Below are 21,092 nucleotides of genomic sequence, written 5' to 3'. Positions count from 1 at the left end.
AATACCAGACGTTGCGCCACGCTAAGACCGACGCCAATACGTGAAATTGACAAGGCGGAAGAGAGGCTATCGCCGAGAAATCAGATGTCTTTGACGTTGGTTGAGATTGAGAGCATGCGGTTCCCGTCCACTTTCGGGTGTGTGGGCGTAATTTCAACGTCTGAGACTGAGTCAAGCCACTGCATGTGCGCAAGGCATGCTCAATTTCAAGACAGGCCAGCGGTCTGGAACTGGGCATCGACGGCGATTATAATTGCGGATGGAGGTGCGGATGGACAAAGTCACGGGCCCTGCCTTTTGACGGAGTAAGTTGGCTGCCTTGCATTCGAGCCAAAAAAGGTGGTGTGCAAACTCCATACTATTATCTCCTCTCATCTCACTGTACATTGGTATAAGCACATGTCAGCTTCAAATGACTTGTCACCATTGGGAAAGATGGCCACATGCGCGTCATCCAAAGACGTTCATAGGCCTTGATACGCGCATGCGGCGAAATTACCAACGTGACAGGTGACAGCTTCAGTTTCTTCGTGGTGTGGTGTCAATTTCCAGACAGTTCATCTTTCTTTCTTTCCTCGGCCAGTCCGCAAGACTTATAGACGATACATAGAAATGAGCTGATATTGTGACTCGGCAATATGAGTGGACTTGATAACCTGGAGCAGCTCTTCAGGTTAATTCAGTAGTGCGGCCCTAGGTCGAAGAAGCGTTGTAAGACGCGAGACTATAGCCTCACGATCCGCCAATAACCTCATATAATTCCCATCAAGGCTGTCACTGGTGCCCGCTCTAGCCCTTCTTCACCGATTTATCGACTGCAGCCGGCTAAGCCATTGCCGGACGCCAGCAGTTCGTTCCGCAAAGGGGGATCAGTCTCAGGCCTCTTTCAGTTTAAAGAAGCAGCTTGTGTTTTGTGACAATACGGGAGACTGTTGGGTTGCTGATGTCGCAACTCACCTACATACGGACGGAGAGGCACGGCGTCGATCCGAGCGTCATCAACCCCCTTGTGGTGTATACGAACGCGTCTAGTTTTCCACTCTTGCGGCTGTGGATGCAGGTAGTTGAGAGGCTATGCCGTAAGATGGGATGCCCATTCGCCAGCATTGGGCCAATCCGGGCTATCGGCTGCTCGATGAGATGTAAGTCGATCACGAGTAAAGGGTAAGCTGAACATGTTCCAGTGTTGGCATGGTGTGTAGACAACAACCGTGCATTGCTGATCAACCCGGTTTGTCGTGTTGAATGCACCTCGAGCTGGCGCATCACGGCCCAAACATGTCAATGCTACATTTACCTACATAGCAATCAGGACTTTGGTCTGATAGGTAAGATGGATTGCCGGTAAATAGTTCAGAAGTGTCGGACCCAAGGACTTTGCCAGTCATGCGATTAAGAGTACTCGCATCCCGGCGTGCCCAGGATGTTTAGTGTATTCATGTAAATGACACGCTGTATTCTCGCCTGTGTGTATGTGTAGGTAGGTATGTACATGTTCAGAAAGATAAGGGGAAAGAGAAGCCTGTAAGAGGAGAAGTCATGTCATAGCATCATCAAGGCCCCAATCGTAAAGCCCATTCCCATTATCGCCCCAATACTCACACACCGAGTCGACCGAGAAGCTCCGTTTGCCGTGGCTCCAGCCGTAGGCCTCGTTGCCTTGACCCAGATATTGCTCGCCAACTTGTCCTTGTCCGGGCTATATTGCTGTGAGGGAAAGCCACACACAGACATGATGACTTGCATATCTGCATCACTTGGTCAGCTTCCCGTGTCCGCGATGCAGATGTATAGATCTTGAAGAATTTACCGTTTTGCGTATCTGCAATCATCCCGATGCAGCTCGCGCATAGCCCAGCAATCTCTGCCACATTAAAGCTCGTGTTTTGGCATACACACTTCTCCTCTGCGTTCTCCATCTCCTCCCGTCCATTAGTCATTTCACCAATGCTTCCGCCAGAAACTGTCTTGGCTGGTGTGCTTGATGTGCGATGCCCAGAGGTACTCGTCGGTAATACAGTCATTTGCTTCTTCGTCCCTACGGAAACGGTCGGTGGTCGTACGCTCGACGGCGTGGGGGACGGAGGCGCCACGGGAGGCGGCGTCGGGGTCAAGCTATTTGACGTAGTTGGTAGAGCCGGTGCCGGGGCCGGAGTGGGTTGCGGCTGAGTCGGAGGAGCGTAGTTCTGTGCCGGCGGTTGTGCCGGCGCTGCTGGTGCTTCCCAAGCCGCTGGAGACGATGCCGGAACATACGATCCAGCTACCAGATCTGGAGGGAACGTCGTCGGCGCTGGGATGATCACCGAGAACCGCTTTTCCCTCCTCTCCTCCTCCTCGACTCGTTTCCCATCGTGTCTCCTAGCATGTCTGGCAGGTTCTCTCGGATTCAGAGACCGGCTGTCCAAATCCCCCAATGACCTCTTTGGGCTGCACATGGAACTCAGCTCGACGATTGGCCCGCAGATGGCGGCACACTTGACGGGAATTGCATCAGGGGGCAGCGCCTCTCCGGCTACAACCGTGAATAGGACAAAGAAGATGGCCCTCATGGCGCAACCCTGTGCTTCACCAGTTCCAGATTGTCAAATGCAAACCGTCAAAGCTCGTGAAATTGACGTTGATCGTAGCAAAGGTGTGTTTGGTGCATGTAATGGAAAGCCGGAGGAGACAGACAAGATGCCGCTCTGATGAAGATTCAGATTAACATTGTAAGGTAGGACCAGAGTTCGTCTTTTCCAGGCCTTTATTCTGGAAGGTGTCGTGTATTAGAAGGCAAGGGACGTGATGACAGCTTCATTACTCGTTAGCCTGGCAGGAGGTTGTTTCACTGAAACGTGGCCAGCGTCGCTCGACTTGGACAATTAACTTGATACAGCCGTCTTCTCCGGCATGCACCGTGGGATGGATTGCTCCAGCACTTCAAAGATATGCAGACAATCAATTGCCAAATAGATCATTGAAGCCTTCCCAACGGATCGAGTCGCCCATTGAACGAGTCATGGTTCTGCCACGTGGAATCAAAACCAGCCGATTGTTCCTCTAGCAATTGAGATCGCATCATCGATGAAAGAAGGGCATATAGAGATGTAATCGCACTTGTAGGATAAAGTCAATGGCAAAACGACGCCCCCAGGCTCCTTGACCGGGCGGTGAAACAATCTAGCTGCGAGTGATAAGAGCCGGACTGAGCCGTGACAGGGCGAAACGCCATGCGAAACGAGATCGCGACGGCCGTTTACCCGTTTCGGGAAGAGTCAGTCACGGCTCTCTGCCGGCTATCAGAAAGACGGAAAGAAGAACGCAATGGCCTTATGGTCGTATCTACTGATAAGTTATCAATATGCATTTGCCTCCTTGAAGCTTAAGCTGGTATTGTTTGGCTGAATCGTACGAAGCTAGATGTAAACTACAACAAAATTCGGCTCACGCAGATACAGCCCACAACACCACAAACAATAATGAATGATTGAACAAATTCCCAGGATATGAGATGAGGAAACATAAAATCCGCACAAATCTTATTCATCATCTCCATCTGCCTTGTCATCCAATGCTATAATTGCCTCAGGCAAGGAGATAGAAAGCGAATCAGACGTCGCACGGCAGCAAATCACTTGTTGACTGGCGACGCTGTTGGGTGGCTTAATGCGGGAGGCCTACTACAACAACAACAACGCCCACTGGCCGTTTACTGCCAAACAACATCTGGATAAGTACCCCGCACTTGAATATAAGATACTCTGGCTCCTTACCTTTGGGTTCTGATTCTTTTACTCATATTTGATGTCTTGAACCATTCTGTTGCCTCGAGTCTTGTTGGCAAATTCTCCGTCCTTTTCATGGCCGAGATACCGTGGCAATTGTTGATCGCGCAAGTATTGATCCCAGTCGTGACAAGTATGGGTGCTGCACTCTCTGGCCTATTTGGCGGCAATGAGGAGAGTGAAAGATTGAGACAGAGGGTGGAAGAGCTGGAAGCACGGCTGAAAGCAGAGGAGGAACAGCGTTCACGCGAAGCACAGGCGAACCAGCTGAGAGCAGAGGCGGACAAGCGTACACGCGAAGCCCAGCAGCAGCTGAACGAGATGAGAGACCAACTGCGCGAGATGCAGCAGAGCGAAGCCAAACAGCGAGAGATTCTCAAAGAACTGTAAGCCCTTCCGTTCCTATCTTTAGCAAATATCGCACATATGTCTAATTGTCATGATAGAGGCTACTCCCCAGACGAGCCGAAAATCACGAAGAACCTTATAGCCAAAGCCCGAAAGGCGCTCGGCTATGTCAAGGGCAAGCAGAATGTTGTCTTTGTTGGAAATGTCAATGTCGGCAAGTCATCGCTGGTGAATGCTCTCCGCGGCGTGCTCAACAGAGACGCCACCGCCGCCCCCGTGGGTGCGAGCCAAGTCACGTTGACTTCGGGTCGTTATGAGACTCGCCACCATCCGGATCTGGTTCTATTTGACACTCCCGGCGCGGGCACCCTGGACGTGCCAGCCTTTAGGTACTTTTATGAGCACCAGCTATTCGCCTTCGACACTGTGGTCCTCGTCCACGATACAACCTTGACGATGGTACGTTGTGTCCTTGTTAGGCTCCAACCATAGACACTCAACTGACATATCAACCACACCAGCCCGACATTCGACTGCTCCAGCTGTGCAGCATTGCTCAACTACCATATATAGCCGTCCGAACCAGAGCTGATAATCATATAAGGAACTACGCAGCGGATGGCTGGACGCTTGAGGAAGCACGAGAGAGATTCATTGCCGAGGCTCGTCAAGACGCTGCCCAATGCCAAAGACAAGTCAGGGAAAAGTGGCCAGAGCACGGAATCACAATTCGAGATCACATCGTCTCCGCCACGGGAGTCCGGAGTATCCTTGAGGGTGCAGCATCATCCAATGACCCGGCCACTGCATACATTGACGAGTGGGATCTTGTGTGTGCACTGTCGCTCCGGGGTGCGGCCCCAGCGATTACCGCAAACTAGGAGCATGGAGATAGTAAAGGCAGAGGGAAGAAATCTCATTTCTGCCTTTGTTTCCACATGGAAATAGGATAGCAAAGTGGGAAGCCGACCTAGATTGGTAAGAAGGCTTTAAGGAGGATATTTTCTTTAGATCATCTCATCAGGATTAGATCAAAGTTCATCGCTCTTCTTTACTTTTGCTAGTGCCCGTATATACTCGGCTATTGTTCATAACTACTATGACAGTGGTAGAGGTACCCTAGGACTGTGTTTGATCAAAATATCTGCTGGCCAGTTAAATCGTGAAGACATAATGTAGTTAACCAGAAGACGGTGTAAGTATTTTTATAAACGCTTATAGACCTTGCTGTCTGTACATATACCTGCTTTATCTACTCCATCTTCTATACCACCCCTTGAGACAATACTTTCCTATTTGGAAACTTGTGCATAACTTGCGTGCCAATTCTAGGAGTGTCATAATCGAGCAGCTAGACAACATGGAATTACCATTCAGCCATAATCAACTCTAATCGTTGCAAATAGCTCAGGTGTTTGACCACCACATCGCGGCACTGTTGCACGAAGCAATCAGACTAGTTCACCAGCGTCACTGACACTCGCATCAAGTCTATGAATCATCAAGCTCTTGTCCCATATTCCCTCGACACCTCGTGTTAAAATACAGACTCCAAGCACTACTGCGTATCTTAACGTCTGTATGAGGATCATCATCTCGCATGCTATCAAATCCCCTCGCGGCTCAAGCATCGAAGCCAAGCCACCCCAACCTGAGGAAAGCATCAACTAACACCGACTTTCGCACTAGAAGAAAAGCCTCCAGGCACTAGATCAACGAATAGTCCAGGGTTAAGCCTAAAACGGCTTTATGCCACGAAGTCCCCCGCCAGGAACACCAATCACCATCAAGCCCCAAACAAATGTCTAAGTCATGCTGGACCTCCCCCCTTCCAAACTTATAAGGTCCATCAAAGCTTGAAGACGCATATGACAAGGGTTCATTCCCCTTAAGGTATCATGCCACGAGCTGGTCGCCGCGCGGCAAACAATCTCCCGAGATTATCCTTGAACCTCCACATGGGCATTCCGCACTGCCGGGTTCCGGGGGCGGACGAATCGCGACGACGTCAAAGGAGGCTGTTCATGCTTCAGCTGAGGCGGCTTTCTTGCGTGGGGTTGCTGGCGGTGGGTTGGGTTTGGCGGTGGGCTTTTTCGTCGGTGTTACGATATGAGGCTGAGACTTGAAAGGCGAGGGGATAGCAGCTACTTGTTAGATTTAAGAAGGGCTTGATACCCTTATGTTTCGATCTAAGAAGTTCTTCATGTATACTAAAGCCTTTCGATTCGAGGCAACACTCGACAACTAGTTTCTATCGACATTCCAATAAACTCTTTGAAAATCCTTACAGGGCAAGCTACAAAAGATGCTCAACCCGCATGAATCCCTGGGCATAGCCCAAATCATCTTCTACGTCCCCATCGTCCCAGCCGCCATCAAGCTCATGCACCGCAACGGCCAGATCCGTCCTCGACTTGCCTGGTGGCCTCTCATTCCTTTCAGTCTGAGTACGGACCTTCACCTACTAACTTCCCCCCAACTGTCCCCTCAACAAGAATAGAAAAAGCCAATACATGTTGAATAGCATGCTGACCCCTCAGCAACGAAACAGTCCGTCTCGCAGGCGGCCCCGTAACAATCGCCCTCGAGCAATCCCCCAGCATAGGCCTCTACTCCGCCGCCATCGTCCTCCTCAACGTAGGCGTCGTCCCTCTCATCATAGCAACACTAGGCTTCGTCCGCATCATGTAAGTCCCGCCAACAACTTCCCTCTTCCCTCTCCCCCCTCTCCCCCTCCCTCATCTCCCTTCCTAAAAAGCAACATCGAACGAAATTCAAAGTTTAATACATACGAGATAGCCTCCTGGACAACTACACCACCCCCTCCCGCGCCAAAACCATCACGGCCCTCATGCGCGCCACAATCATCATAGCAATCGGCCTCCTCGCCGCCGGCGGGGGCATCTCCTCCCTCGGAACACCCTCCGCAACGCATCTCAGCCGCACGCTGACCCTCGTCGGATACATTGTCTTCGCCGTGATGCACGCCGCCCTCGTCGCCATCATGAGCTTCTTCTACCGGCGGAGAAAGGATACTCTTGTGCCCAGCAGTCGAACCGTACGTCCACCACCCACCGAGTCTCACAGACTCACAGCAGAAGCAACCTTCTTCTAATCAAATACATGCATGGAATAGCTAACAATGCTTTGATGAGCACAGATCATCCGAGCCGGCCTCCTCGCATCCCCCTTCCTCCTCACCCGCACCATCTTCGGCCTCCTCCAAGTCGCCCGCCAAAACGACTCTTCCTCCTCGCCCTTCTTCAACCCCGTCGTCGGCAACGCCGCCGCGTTCGGCCTCATGGCGCTGCTCCCAGAGTACGTCGTCGTGCTCGCTTACATGTACGCCGGCTTCTCGATTGCGCCTGATCGGGGAGTTGCTGTCCGTGGGGTTGTTGTGGGGGGAGAAGAGACGGTGACGAGGGTTACGCAGGAGGCTGCTAAGAGTAGTGTCTGAGTTTTGGATTTCCGCTTTCTAGGGACATTGGATGTTTCTGTGTCCCTGCCATAGTATTAGACTTGGGGACATTCCCATTGGCGATGGGCATTAGAGAAATGGATGGCGTAAAAGACAAGCTGCACTTATGATGGTCCAAGACGTTTTAATGATCAGAGGTTGGCTATCCCTTTTGAAACTCTATATATGCTTGCCTACCTATACAAATTGTTCGTCCACATTCTTCACAAATAAAAACTCATAACAGGTATTCTTCGCTAGATTGTTGAATCTATCTCTAGAGGTTGTGATCAAGTCACAACCCGTGTATGGTGGCCGTTTGGATCACCCTTTTCCTCTTCCAGCTGGCCACCAAAGCCAGCAACGCATATATCCCTTCCCAAGTCAAGCAGTGTGTCTCACATCTGCCGCCATACAATGTCATCCCAATGTTTAATTAAAACAGATACAAGGAAGTTTGTTATAGGCCCGCCTGCATTTACCGATGCACAGCCTCAACAAAAAAGGAGTAGCTCAAAGGTCGCAGCATTTGCCCTCGAACAAGAAGAAGAACTGTTGACAAAGTAGTAAACGCCCTTAGAAGCGGTGCTGGCGGCCGACACTCTCGACGCGGACTCCCAGCTTGACCATCTCGCGCGAGTCAATGACGCCACGGCCGTCAAACACCCATCGAGGCTTAGCCATGGTATCGGCAATGCGCACCCAGTCCAGGCGCTCCTTGGGCTTGTACTCCTCGGCGCTGCCCATTCCGGTGGCGAAGCCGTGGTCCTTGCTCTCGCGGGCCTGGATACAGTCGGGGCAGTCCTCGGGGCAGTCGGGCTCGACATTGAATCGATCCAAGGGATCGTCCGAGGTCTGGCCGTCGCGCTGCACCAGGTGCTTGTGCAGCGCCAACAGGTCGTTCTCGGTCGGGGTCGAGTCCTTGAACGGCCTCGGGTCGGACTTGGGGTTGGGCTTGCGGCCCAGCATCTTGGGCACGACCTGGTCGACAGGAGCGGGAACAGGCACGGCGACGGGCTGGTTGCGGAACTCGTCAAACTCGGTGGCGATGACGACGGCCGTGCTGTCCTTGCAGGCGTCGTAGGCATTGCCGTACACATGGACGCTGGCTGCGACTTCGGGGCCGAGGAGGGCCTTGATCTCGTTCTTGACGACGAACGGGTTGCAGCAAGGGTCAAAAACGGCAATCTCTCGGGGCCGCTCCTCCAGCAGCGTCTTGATCATCTCCAGAGCAGGCGCCTCACGGGTGTCAGAGGTGTTCTTCTTGAAGGCATAGCCCAGGATGGTGACCTTCTTGCCAACGAGGGTGTTGTTGAGGCACTTGATGACGCGGTTGGTGAAACGATCACGGGCGTACTCGTTCATCTTAACGACCTGTCTCCAGTACTCGCCGACTTCTGGCAAGCCCATGGTATCGGCCAGGTAGACAAGGTTGAGAACATCCTTCTTGAAGCAGCTGCCGCCGAAGCCAATACCGGCCATCAGGAACTTGTTGCCGATACGGGGGTCGACACCGATGGCGCGGGCAACCTCGTCAACGTCGGCGCCAGTCTGCTCGCAGACGGCGGAGATGGAGTTGATGCTGGAAATACGCTGGGCCAGCATGGAGTTGGCAACCAGCTTGGCAAGCTCAGAGGACCACACGTTGGTGGTCAGAATACGGTCGCGAGGAACCCAGGCGGCGTAGACCTCGAGCAGAGCCTCGGCGGCCCGCTTGCCAGAGGGGGTGGGGGCAGAGCCGATGAGGATTCGGTCGGGGTAGAGAAGGTCGTTGACGGCGGTACCGGCGGCCAAGAACTCGGGGTTGGACAGAATCTCGAAGTGGACGCCAGGGCGGTGCATGGCAAGCTATAACGAAGAATTGGGTCAGCATCGGATCACGACCAAACCGCCCAGGCCACGGAAGCCTTGGTATATGCATTATACTGCTACTTACCGTGTCGGCTACCAGCTGTGCAGTTCGGCAGGGAACAGTGCTCTTCTCAACAATGATGGCACCCTCGCGCGCATACTGGGCCACAAAGCCAGTGACGGCCTCAAAGGCGGTCATGTCGGTTGCGCTGCCGGCACCAACACCGCGCTCCTTGGTAGGGGTGTTGACGGCGACGAGGACCATGTCAGCCTCGGCGATGTGGCCGGCGACGTCGGTGCTGAAGAAGAGGTTGCCCTCTCGGCGAGCCACCTTGGTCTCGCCCTTCTCGGAGCCAGTTCCCTCGCTGGGCTCGCCCGAGATGCTCGTCTCGCGGCCGCCATCACGGGCAATGCGGACGATGTCGTGCAGGCCGGGCTCGTAGATGGGGGGATGGCGCGAGTTCCATCGGCGGATACGGGTCACGTCTCGGTCGACAACGGTGACCTTGATGTGCGGGTTCTGGAAGGCAATGACGGCGGCGGTAGGGCCACCTGTTGAGCGAAGCCTGGTCAGCACAGGTCGGCGGTTGAGGGGGATGTGACCATGACCGTGTAATGAATCAATGAACGGATGAATGGCATCTCGGCAGAGTTGTGCACAGCCAGCCGGCCACGACGTGTCCTCTGCTCGCCCCGCGGAGCTCCCCCAGGCGGTCGACATACAAGACACGCCAGGCTCCGTCCACCTACACAGACGACGGCACATGGTCGAAACGCAGGGGTGACTCACCGACATAGCCAGCGCCGACGCAGCAGATGTTGCGGATGGCAATCTTGTCGCCGTTGACTTGGTTTGCGGAGCCATTGAGGCTCAGCGACTTGACCGAGTCGACAACTGCATCGGTGAGGGAGGCCATGGTGTATGTAGAGGCTGGTGGATCGCAAGGCCAAAGAAAGAGAAGCGACCAAAAACTTGCAGGCAACGACTTCAACGAGGGGATGGGGATCCTTGAATGAGGGTATATGGATCGAGCCCGGTGCCGTCTGGCTATGGTTTCGTCTTGCGAGATATAAACGAAGATAGACGAAGACACAATGCTGGCACTAACAAAAGGGCAAAAGAAAAAGGAGTTGGGGATAGGAAAGTCGCGGCTTGGCGGGAAAGGCAATAGTCCATGTTGGCTGCGTGTACGATTTACTCAGCAGAGCGGGAAATGCACGCGCGGCTAGGCCCGGTTGGGCAGCAGCCCGTTATCGATGGACGCGGGCCTGGAGAGAGCCCCTGCAAGTGCCCTGCAAGTGCCCTGTACGAGCCTGGCGAGCCTTGTAAGACTCTGGTTAGCGTCGTCAATTTTTTTCTGTCTCTTCCATTGTTGGAGGGGTCGATGGGATGATCAGATGGTGAGCACAAGACCCCTGATGCTAACTCAATTCGACCTCAGCTGTTGTGGCATGTGAAATGTGAGTCCTCGATAAGTTGCTGAGTGGTTGAGTTTGAGTTGTCGTTATCTGATGGAGTACAGAAGCATCAGATGCTACGGACAGCAGTCCCAAGGCCGTTCATCACTCAGCTTCCTATCGCAATGTACCTGAACCGCGTGCTGCAAATCAGGCACTTGCACGTATTACGAGTGATTTCCGAGTGCGGCCAGCCCGGTGCAAATCTGTCCCCGCCGCGTCCGGATCCTTCAGGGACGCCCTCGCGCTAGGGAATACGGAGGGGCAGCCACTCAACCCCGACTGGCGACGCAATAGGCTGAAGGCGTCGTGTTTGATTACTCGTACGAGAAGTGGCCAAGTTGGGACCCGGTTCCGCGGTACTGTAGAGCATTACGAGTACGACCCGGTGGCTGTTGGCCGTGCTGTCATGCCAGGTACATGTACGAGTCCCAGAGCTCGTCAGGAACGTCGTCCAAAAATATCCGCGATTCCGCACAAAAGCGGTGAGTTTACTGCCAAGCCTTGTCTCGGAGCATGCAGCCTCAATCAACGACCCTGTTCTTTGATCTGTGTACCTCTCTCGTTCTGTCCTAGATACAAGTATCTACTACTACCATCACTTCAAGTCAAGTACATCATCCTTTCTATTGAGAGCTCTATCATTCTTGATTTTGCGAGTGTTTCCTCATCTCCCGTCATCGCGCCACCCCAAGGACCAGCTGCCATCTCTTCGTCCGAAACAACCTCCCTGCCAGCCAATCCAAACCCGGGCCACGCACCGCGGATACACACGTGGTTCCTGCGTCGCCGCTTTCAGGCTTGCGCGCTTTTGGATGCTTGTGGCTCATGGAGCTCACGGAGGGTCGTTCAGGCTGTGGCCGCTCGGCATGACAGGCCTACTAACGTGGTGTGACGAGGCACCATGGCATCCTTAAGCCACAGCCATGATGATGATGAGGGCACATGCCTCGTTGGAGGGAAATTGCCAGCAGGTACATACGAGTCTCCGTGTACCTACAAGAAGGGACAAGCCATCACAAGCAGACAGAAGAGAGCATCAAGATTCTGCCTGTCAGTTGTACTCCGTACATGCTACGGAATAGATACTTGGTACCCGCATCCCGTCCGATATTACCCACACCATCGAGAAGGACCCCTGTTGCATCCCCATGCAGTAACGCCATATCTATCAAGTGGAACGGCCGTGCGCGCCTTGAAGATTGCATGTCCATATCCATGCCAGAATACGGAGGATTGGCGGGAGGACGCGCCCATCACCGCTGGCATCGCCGCTACAGGGCTCACGCGACATGAGTCTGTCTGCCAGTCTGAGATGCGACAACTTTGAAGGTCAATTCTCGCTTGATATCGGGAGTCACGACCAATGTTGGCGTTGCACGACCAAGAGGTGACGGACAAGGGGCTTGATCTTTCGCAGCTGTCAAACGGAGCAGACTCAACCATCTCCGAGATGGATATGGAGGAGACGAGACATGAGTCCTTGCGCTTGCTGAGTGTCGTCTGAATTTTGATGCCGTGCGAATTTCTCTTCTCACCATTCGACCGAACACCGGTGACCTCTCCATGATTCTAGGTTAGGAGGCCGCGCCGCCACCAAGTCGTAGCCCGCACATCTACGAGGCTTATCACCACTCCATGAGAATCTCCATCACTGACCACCTAGGCCAAATGGAAGGGGAAAATAATTCCCCAGATGAACCGAGCTCTAGCCCATCCATTTATGCGCCCCATGCGCGGCACGCGAATCGTACATGCTGCACTCCATCCCGCGTCAAAACTGCTCGTGGCTAGCTTCACCAGTCGCTCCGTGTCTCAAAGACGCCAGTCACTTGTCCAAGACATCACACGTGACCCCGTCCTGAGTGACTCCTCGAAAATCCCCTCCATTTGCCGCAGAGACACAAACAACTCGATCTCTTCCGTTGCATCAAAGACGCTCTCGGCCAACCAGACAAGACACGAGGGTCCTCCCCAAGGCTGTCATTCGCAGTTCCATCACTTTGGACGGCACAGCATCTCAACTCGCACGAACGTCCTCCTTCTGCCGCGCTTCCATTGGTCAGCGCTAGCAATGTGGCTGCTCTGCCGTCGCTGATTCGTCCATCTGGGCTTTGCGGGAGATCTCGCGAAATGTGCCGCTTGTTGAAGCTTGTCTCGACTTACACAAGGCGGAAAAACCGTGTGAACAATGCACGGTGATTCTTTGGAGAGACATGCCGGTCGTGATTTGGGCTACAGAACATGGGGACACGGGGCACACTGCCTGTGTTCAAGTCCTCCTCCAAGTTGCAAAACGATGCAACCTACTATACACAGCTGGTGATGAGGGATGAGGATGCTTCGCCTCTGGACTACCACTCTACTGCTGCCTTACCGTGAGGTATCTACTGCGGCATCAGGATCAGCCCTACCTCACAGAAAGTGGTGTCCTACCTTGTAAGTCGTATAAGGTAGAGGATGGAAAAGAAAGATGTCAAGGCTCGCTACGGCATGAGGCACTGACAACGCGCTTACCTCGCCACATGACGACCGGCCATACCATATCCAGATCGGGGGGCAAGTATTACACGAGAGGATATGCCTCTCTTTATCTTTCTGTTTCTCTATTCCACTTCTTCTCTCCCCCGCGCTCCCAGACTAGGCAGTCGGCACTCCGTCTCGACGAACTGCGTCCAGAGCCCGTTCCTCGTGCCCACTCCCGCGCCGTCCTATTGCAGCTTCCCTTGCCCTTGAAGCCACTCCCATCATGCGCAACATATCAAGCCGATCCACGTGGGACGGCACCTGTCCAGAACTCGTTGGGCGTCCAAGTCTGCGGCACCTGGGGAGACAAAAAGCAAGCTCACTCGCTCTCTGTGCCCGTTGTATGTATTTCGTATCTGTATAATCCTCGTAGGCCACCAAACCTCCCTCACCTCCGCGTCCTATAAGCCACTCCCTCACCGCAGAGCCTTTGCGCCTGTCTGTCTCTCTCCTTGCTCCCCCTATACCCTCTCTCTTTCACCCATAGAGCCGCCATGGCGTCAATGTCGTCTGCTGCATCCGCATCAACGGAGTATCCAGAGCATGATTTGTCCGAGTTCCCGGCCGCCCTCAGAGGGAAGCGCATCCTCCTGTGCACCGAGTCCTTCGGCCCCGTCAATGGGGTGAGCCGGACGACTCTCATGCTAGTCAACCACCTGCGCGATCACGGCGTCCAGGTTGCGGTGGTTGCTCCTCACAACCACACCAACCACAACACCTTTTCGCCTCCTCCGTCTCCCAGCCTCTCTCCTGCCGACAAGCAGCCCGAGGTCCGCGTCACGGGCTACCCCCTGCCGTTCAACCCGGAGCTGTCCATCGTCTATCCCGTCCGCAACTCAACGCTCTACTCTCGCACCTTTGGCGACGATGCGCCGCCAGATCTCATCTACCTCGCCTCTCCGGCCAGTCTGGGCTTTCAAGTCATGCTGCAGCTGAGACAACAGCCCCAGGAGAAGCAGATCCCCATAATTTGCAACTTCCAGACCGATCTGGCGGGCTACTGCTCGATTCTCTTCCCGGCGCCGCTCAGCCATGCGGCCGTCTTTGCCTTTGACGCTGTACAGAGCTACCTCTTCAGACACTCTTCTATCAAGACCATCTTCTACCCTTCCAGATTTGTCAGGCGGTACTTGGAGGGCCAAAGAGTCCAGCCTAGCAAACTCGAGGTCCTGACAAGAGGCGTCAACACGACCATGTTCAACCCGAGCCGCCGGAGCGAGGCCCTCCGAAAGGAGATTGCGCCCAATGGAGAAATCATCTTTGTCACTGTTTCTCGAATTGCAGGCGAAAAGGGCTTCGAATTCCTTGCTAAAGTGGCAAAGGAACTGGACGCCAGGGGCCTTCCCTTCAAGATGCTCATTGTCGGAGGGAACCGAAACCCAGATGTCGAAAAGGAGGTTCAAGAGCTTTTCGACCCTCTCAGGGAAAAGGGCACAGTCACCTTTGCCGGCTTCAAGGTCGGTGAGGACCTCGCTGCGTACTACGCCAGTGGTGACGTTTTCCTACACTGCTCCGTCACGGAAACCTTTGGCCTGGTTGTGCTCGAATCCATGGCCAGCGGTGTCCCGGTGGTTGCTCGTGACGAAGGAGGCCCTTCCGATATTGTCGCGGATGGCAAGACGGGCTACTTAGTCCCCCCTAATGACCTCCAGGGATTCGTTGCCAAGGCCGCCCAGCTGGCTGAAGACCACCAGCTCCGCTTCAACATGGCCAAGGAGGCTCGCCTCGCTGCTTGTGAAGCCACCTGGGAGAAGATCAACAATAAGGTTGCCTGGCGCATGGCCGACACCATTGCCCAGCGCGAGCTGGAGCAGGGCAAGCCTCAACCTACCAAGGCCGTGACAACCACCGCCCAGCAGCTGGTGCCCGTGTACGGCTGGCTCATGATGAATAGTGCTCTGCGAGAAACCGTCACACGCAGCGTCGTCGATGCAAAGCTGATGGGTGGCTTGGGCGTTATCCTGAGTTTCTGGGTCGTTACCGGTGCGTATGTGGTCTTTTCCGAAGGTCTCCTGTGGGCAAAGGGCAGGATTCGCAAGTCCGCACCGGCGAATTGATGTTGTCAGTTATGGTAGGATGTGTGTTGACCTTCTTTGGACTCGGGATATCTTGTGATTTATTGGATGGGAGGCTGGCGCCGGTGTTCAGGGGGGCGCTATATGTGAGGCTATTGCGATGTTATGTTTTATCACGTTTCTCTTGTTTTATTCCCTTGTCCCTTTTCTTTTGTTTCTTACGGAGATATATGTGCATATGGTATAGACTTTGAATTTTCTTAGGAAGTAGGAAATTACTAGATGTGCGATAGATGCACGTCGCATGAGGATGATGGATTCACGGGTCTCCTTTTTATTATTACTCTCTTCTCGATATCTCCTGTTTTTTGTTTCGGAGTATGTGGCGAATGATGATCGCCTGCTGGATATACCCTACAAGATTAACATTGATGACTGCATTCGCATTTCTAGTACAATAGACATGATTTCATTATTAGAGAGCACATATACATATATACTTCTCAATGAAGGCATGGGTTGCGTCTTTTCCTCAATTCGACTGAGTTTTTGATCTCTCTGAAGTAAGATTGTAAAGAAATGCCATGCTATATGGAGTGCATATGTGTGTAACAGTGATAATATATAGAGTAAAAAGTGCCAAGTACGCCTGGGGAATCATAACCATTCTCACCCGTAAACCCATTCTTTTTAACCCAAAAACGCTCAGACTAACCAACCAGTGCCAGGTATCTCATCCTTCCTCACCATCCTTCCAAAGCGGGGTGAATGCGTTGCCATTTAAAAGGTTCGGTAAGCAGCCGCATCCCTCGAAGCATGCACAGTCCTACGCTTGTAAGCCGCAACGTGCTGGATGCGCTCATAGGTGCCGAGGCCGTACGCCGCGAGCCCAATGGCCAGCCAGACGGAGGTGACGATGAGGCCGACGGGGAAGATGAGGATGTTGACGCCGGGCAGGATGAAGGCGACGGTGCCGTTCTTGAGGGCGTCGTGCTGCTGCGTGACGGCGAGCTGAGCGGCGGCAAAGTCGGACAGGACGACGTCGGTGGAGAAGACGCCAACGAGGAAGACGGCTTCGTTGAGGGAGACGTTGGAGCTGATGCGGCCGTTGGGGGTGTCGGCGGAGAGGGTGAGGGTGGGGAGGACGAGGGCCTCGAGATCGGCGCTGGGGGGTGTGTTAGTTTCATGATTCAAGATGTTTCGTTCGATGAGTTGTATATGTATAATGCACATCGGTTTATGTAGATGAATGTGACGCAGTTCTGTGTTTACACACACACAGAGTGAGAGAGAGAGGGGGGAGGGAGGAAAAGAGAGAAAGAAAGGCAGGGCGTGAGAGAAGAGACTTACATTGACAAGTTTTTCTGCATCTTGTCCTTGTCAATCTGGCCAACCAGCATGTACGACTGCAGCAGAGTCGGGGAGCTGGTCTCGGTATCGGCTCTCTTGGTGACGTTGACAGACGGACTTGACCCAGACGTTGAGTTGGCTGGCTTCATAGGCGTCACACTGGCGCCTGAATACACAACGCCGACCTGGATCTCACTCGGCGGCACGCCAACAAAGTCGTCTCTGGGGGCCGAGATGCGATACAGCCGCAGGTCCGCCTCGAACATGCCGGTGGTGACGTCCAGCATGGGCAGGTTGTAGCAGATACAGTCTCCCGAGGGGTTCGAAGTTCGGCTGATCGTGGACAGGCGTTGCTTACACGCCGCATCTGTGAGATTGTTCCAGGCAGTGAAATCCAGCGATCCGTTGGGCAGCAATTTCACATCGGACGGTATGCTGGAGTTTGCTGCAGCTCTTTCTTCCAGGTCACGGGCTACAGCTGCGCTTTCTTCTGAGAAGCTGATGAGTGAAGCATAAGGCTTTGAGAGAACATCGTCGGCGCGGAGGACAGAGCCTGCATGGAGTGCATTCTGAGCAAGAGTGGTGGTGGCAAGGAGAGTTGCCGCCAGGGCGAGTCGAGAGAACATCTTGAATGAGTGGGCTCTGAAGGATTTTTGATGGGTTTTGAAGACGAGGCTGACGGCTTTTGAGCTGATGCTTCCAGAGCAGGCTGTGCGAGGCGAATTAAGAGGAGAGAGCAAGGAAAGAAGAAACAAATAGAAAGAACAAATGTATTATTAAAAGATGGTCCCGTCCAGCGGCGAATAGAAGAGAACGTGACTGGTTTGTTGCCTGTCCAAGCAAGTTGACAAACAGGAAAAGAAACCAAACAAAACGAGCGAGATATATGAGCAAAAGAAAGAGAAAGAGAGGAAGACCGTCACGAAGCACGGTTGAGGCGTGAAACGAAGGCCTCGCTTAAGACACTTTTCAGATTCCACTCGACACAAATCCATCAGAGGATTAGCTTCATAATCTCCTTCTTTCCCCTTGTCGACGGCATCGGTCAGGCCATTTTGACAAGCTGCAACAGCTTTTGAAAGCTTTTCAGAGCAAGCCACGGAGCCAAGGCGGTGTCAACTCGCCCCGGCCGTCGCAGGTGGGTTTCTAGGCAGCGTTAGAGAACCCCCAGGGGCTTGGCCTCCAAAGATGTTGCCTCTCTGAAGAGTAGCACTACCGCTGCAGCTTCGTACAGACAAGAGACGTGCGGGAGTCGCGGGAGTCGTCCAGCGTTGTCTTGTGTGGCGTTCCATCTCGAGGTCCATACCTATGCTGGTGCCCTGTCGGCCGAGCCAATACGGCGGTTCATGCAATCCTTTCGGCTGCCCAGCTTGAGCAGTCGCCTGGTTTCGCTAGCGCTGATAATGTTACGCTGGCTGTTTGGGAGGAGTGGCACCGCCTCGGGCTGGTGGGGAGTTTGGGCTGCGCAGCCAGTCGGACGGCTTCATCTCGCTGTTAGGCGCTCGAATCCCTGCGCAAGGGAACAATTGGCTTTCGATCGCTGTACCGGAGAAGGACCAAGAGATTGCCCAGCCGTCGGCGCGAGATTCTTGATCATTCGCCCGCTGTTGCTGTAGGACGAGATACGTATACAGGCAATGCGATGATGGCGGATTTTCTCGTCAACATCTCGTGACTTTCGCAACTTTGAAGAGTCGCATCTCGGCCTCGTAGTTCCGTTACCGTCTTCCCTGCTCTTCTTCAGTTTCGCATCAGAATTCTTCTACTCACATCGCATCGTGTCTGGTGTTCTCATGTAACGTCTCAGGCCAGGAGCTCAAACCAAATCTCCGACGCGATGCCCTGTAAAGTCGCGGCTTAGCGCCACCACCACCCCGTGACGGCCTCAATTCGGATTTTGTGGTTTCAGGCAGTCGGAGCTTTCACAGCTGCTTGTTTGTCTCGCGTGAAACCGACAGAGTTGCCCGCTGCTGGCGATGCTCTTGGGCGATTCAGGCAGATACGAACTGACCAGCTGCAGTGCTTTGTCGGTTCGTCCTTATCTGCTATCAGCTGGTCGTCTGTATGCGGCAAGCTGCGGCCATGGCGGCTTCCCTTTAACCCGCGATAGCATCACTTCCCCATTTGGCAGTTACCACATACGCACTGTATATGCACTGTTCTTATCTCAATACTCGCTACCAGTTTCACGTAGGCGATAACCCCTCCCCACAGTATCGATCCTTTCCGCAGCCAGCTCTCATTAAACCACCAACAGCCTCCTCACCCTCTGTCATTCATCCTTCCCCGCGATTGTGATGCGGAGAAGCAATAATGATTGACAAAGAATCAGCGCCAGATTTGTCGGCGAAGACTGGATATCCGAAAACAGGCTGTTATGGCACCCTCCATCCCACGTCTATCTTTGCGAGCCCGATACGAGCGAATGAGCAGCAACAAGATCCTGTGGCACGACAGACATTCCGATGGACGTCCGAGGAGAATGTCGATTCTGCCGTGCCTTGAACCGAAAGGCGAAGACGATGTGATAGCGGCTGAAGATGCGCGACGATCGCTTATCATGGCGGGGGATAAGCACCCGCCGCCTGCCATGATATGAGAGGAGGGTGCTTGCTGATACGGATATACCTGGTGATGGTGATAGTCATCGTGCATGCACGCTCAGCCAGCACCCGGCTATAAACGGCCAGTTATCGACCTCTACAGAGCGTTGTATTGCAGGATCCACAGCTTTCAGTGCATATATCTGCCACAAGTTGCCACCAGATCGACCCGGACCATTTAGAACATCTCGAGTAGTGTCACAGAACAGCTCAAGTCACCATGCCGGGCAAGATTCGAGTCGCGCAAACCGTCTCGCTGGAAACTCCAGCTGCAGAGCAACCAAATTTGCACAACCGATGGCATCCCGACAGTGAGTTCACGAACCCATCTTCTGACTACATACCGGCCAGAAGACAGCTTAGCACTGAGGCATATTGACTCGTTGACAGTCCCTACAATCGGCACCATCCAACCTGGAGAAACTGTCAAGATTGAATGCGTCGACTGGACCGGTGGTCAGATTGGCAACAACGATAGTGCTGAAGATGTACGCACGGTAGACCTGAGCAAGATCCACTACTTGACCGGTCCCTTCGAGATCCAGGGCGCCGAACCAGGTGATCTGTTGGTGGTCAACATTACGGATGTCCAGCCATTTGAGGACTCACCATGGGGATTCACGGGAATCTTTGATCGCCAGAACGGCGGGGGCTTCCTCGAGGATCACTACCCCAAGGCTGCCAAAGCCATCTGGGATTTTGATGGCATTTACTGCACCAGCCGACACATCCCCGGGGTGCGATTTGCCGGCCTGATTCACCCTGGAATCCTTGGCTGTGCGCCATCACATGAAGTTTTGGCTGAGTGGAATCGTCGTGAGGCTGAGCTCATCTCTTCGTGTGTCCATAGCCATCCAAATAAGGTGGTCGCGCAACCGCCGCTCGAAAAGAATGTGCATGCCGGAAGAACCACTGGGGATCTCAAAGCAAAGATTGCTCGTGAAGGAGCCAGAACTATCCCTGGACGGCCGGAGCACGGAGGAAACGGTATGTCGGTGAAAGAAGCAGCAGAATATGTGTGGCGCTCTCTAACAACATTCAAGTGGACATCAACAACATTTCGAGAGGATCGACGACATATCTTCCAGTGCACGTCGAAGGGGCCAAATTCTCAGTCGGCGACCTCCATTTCAGCCAAGGCGACGGAGAGATTAGCTTTTGCGGTGCCATTGAAATAGCAGGGACCATCACGATTAAGTTCGATCTCATCAAGAACGGCGTCAAGTCGCGAGCCATCAAGAGCCCCGTTTTCCGACCAGGCGATGTAGCCCCCAATTTCGGCCCCGGCCGGTATCTGACGTTTGAAGGATTCTCGGTCGATGAGCATGGCAAGCAGCACTTTATGGATGCAACGGTGGCTTACCGGCAGGCATGTCTTCGCGCCATTGAGTATCTCAAACAGTTCGGTACGTCATGAGGATCTTGTGCCTTCACCTACTGTCGTTCTCCTTTGATACAGCCTCTGACAAGTTCATCATATGGCACAGGATATTCTGGAGAGCAATTGTACCTCCTGTTATCGTGCGCCCCCATCAAGGGGTCTATTGCGGGGATCGTGGACATTCCCAACGTCTGCACAACACTGGGAATTCCGATGGACATTTTCGACTTTGACATTTCCCTTGAAGCTGAACCAAAGAAGCGAGACCTCGGATCATGTCCAGTTTCTAGCGTGTAACAGTACTGAAATGGGAGCTGCTTATTGATTCCGCTGCTTTGA

The 21,092-nt window shown here is 53.5% G+C and overlaps 7 protein-coding genes across 7 annotated transcripts; 4 read left to right on the top strand and 3 right to left on the bottom strand.

Moving 5' to 3' along the window:
* Window positions 1-1,542: 1,542 nt before the first annotated feature.
* BBK36DRAFT_1121056 (hypothetical protein) lies at window positions 1,543-2,549 on the bottom strand (the record flags this gene model as incomplete). Its single annotated transcript, XM_024890780.1, has 2 exons — window positions 1,543-1,748; window positions 1,811-2,549. 2 exons carry the CDS (start codon window positions 2,547-2,549, stop codon window positions 1,543-1,545), a joined length of 945 nt encoding a protein of 314 aa, XP_024748988.1.
* A 1,350-nt stretch (window positions 2,550-3,899) lies between these two features.
* BBK36DRAFT_1159808 (hypothetical protein) lies at window positions 3,900-4,993 on the top strand (the record flags this gene model as incomplete). The annotated part of the gene is made up of 3 exons (XM_024894231.1): window positions 3,900-4,150; window positions 4,211-4,571; window positions 4,634-4,993. 3 exons carry the CDS (start codon window positions 3,900-3,902, stop codon window positions 4,991-4,993), a joined length of 972 nt encoding a protein of 323 aa, XP_024748987.1.
* A 1,424-nt stretch (window positions 4,994-6,417) lies between these two features.
* Window positions 6,418-7,569, top strand: BBK36DRAFT_1121231 (hypothetical protein; the record flags this gene model as incomplete). The annotated part of the gene is made up of 4 exons (XM_024890802.1): window positions 6,418-6,517; window positions 6,664-6,799; window positions 6,912-7,170; window positions 7,273-7,569. 4 exons carry the CDS (start codon window positions 6,418-6,420, stop codon window positions 7,567-7,569), a joined length of 792 nt encoding a protein of 263 aa, XP_024748986.1.
* A 576-nt stretch (window positions 7,570-8,145) lies between these two features.
* Window positions 8,146-10,337, bottom strand: BBK36DRAFT_1159806 (nucleotide sugar dehydrogenase; the record flags this gene model as incomplete). The annotated part of the gene is made up of 3 exons (XM_024894230.1): window positions 8,146-9,417; window positions 9,506-9,972; window positions 10,211-10,337. 3 exons carry the CDS (start codon window positions 10,335-10,337, stop codon window positions 8,146-8,148), a joined length of 1,866 nt encoding a protein of 621 aa, XP_024748985.1.
* A 3,570-nt stretch (window positions 10,338-13,907) lies between these two features.
* On the top strand, window positions 13,908-15,461 carry BBK36DRAFT_1120762 (glycosyltransferase family 4 protein; the record flags this gene model as incomplete). The annotated part of the gene is made up of 1 exon (XM_024890741.1): window positions 13,908-15,461. One exon carries the CDS (start codon window positions 13,908-13,910, stop codon window positions 15,459-15,461), a length of 1,554 nt encoding a protein of 517 aa, XP_024748984.1.
* Window positions 15,462-16,199: 738 nt separating this feature from the next.
* On the bottom strand, window positions 16,200-17,337 carry BBK36DRAFT_1202377 (hypothetical protein; the record flags this gene model as incomplete). The annotated part of the gene is made up of 3 exons (XM_024897216.1): window positions 16,200-16,584; window positions 16,770-17,204; window positions 17,246-17,337. 3 exons carry the CDS (start codon window positions 17,335-17,337, stop codon window positions 16,200-16,202), a joined length of 912 nt encoding a protein of 303 aa, XP_024748983.1.
* A 2,255-nt stretch (window positions 17,338-19,592) lies between these two features.
* On the top strand, window positions 19,593-21,050 carry BBK36DRAFT_1120262 (Acetamidase/Formamidase; the record flags this gene model as incomplete). Its single annotated transcript, XM_024890680.1, has 4 exons — window positions 19,593-19,683; window positions 19,763-20,359; window positions 20,416-20,778; window positions 20,860-21,050. The coding sequence occupies 4 exons, from the start codon at window positions 19,593-19,595 to the stop codon at window positions 21,048-21,050; spliced, it is 1,242 nt and encodes a 413-aa protein (XP_024748982.1).
* Window positions 21,051-21,092: the final 42 nt, after the last annotated feature.

The sequence above is a fragment of the Trichoderma citrinoviride genome (genome assembly GCF_003025115.1).
Source record: "Trichoderma citrinoviride strain TUCIM 6016 unplaced genomic scaffold BBK36scaffold_8, whole genome shotgun sequence".
Taxonomy (NCBI): domain Eukaryota; kingdom Fungi; phylum Ascomycota; class Sordariomycetes; order Hypocreales; family Hypocreaceae; genus Trichoderma; species Trichoderma citrinoviride.
Note: the sequence above shows the minus strand (reverse complement) of the source record. Positions and strands in the feature narration are given on the sequence as shown.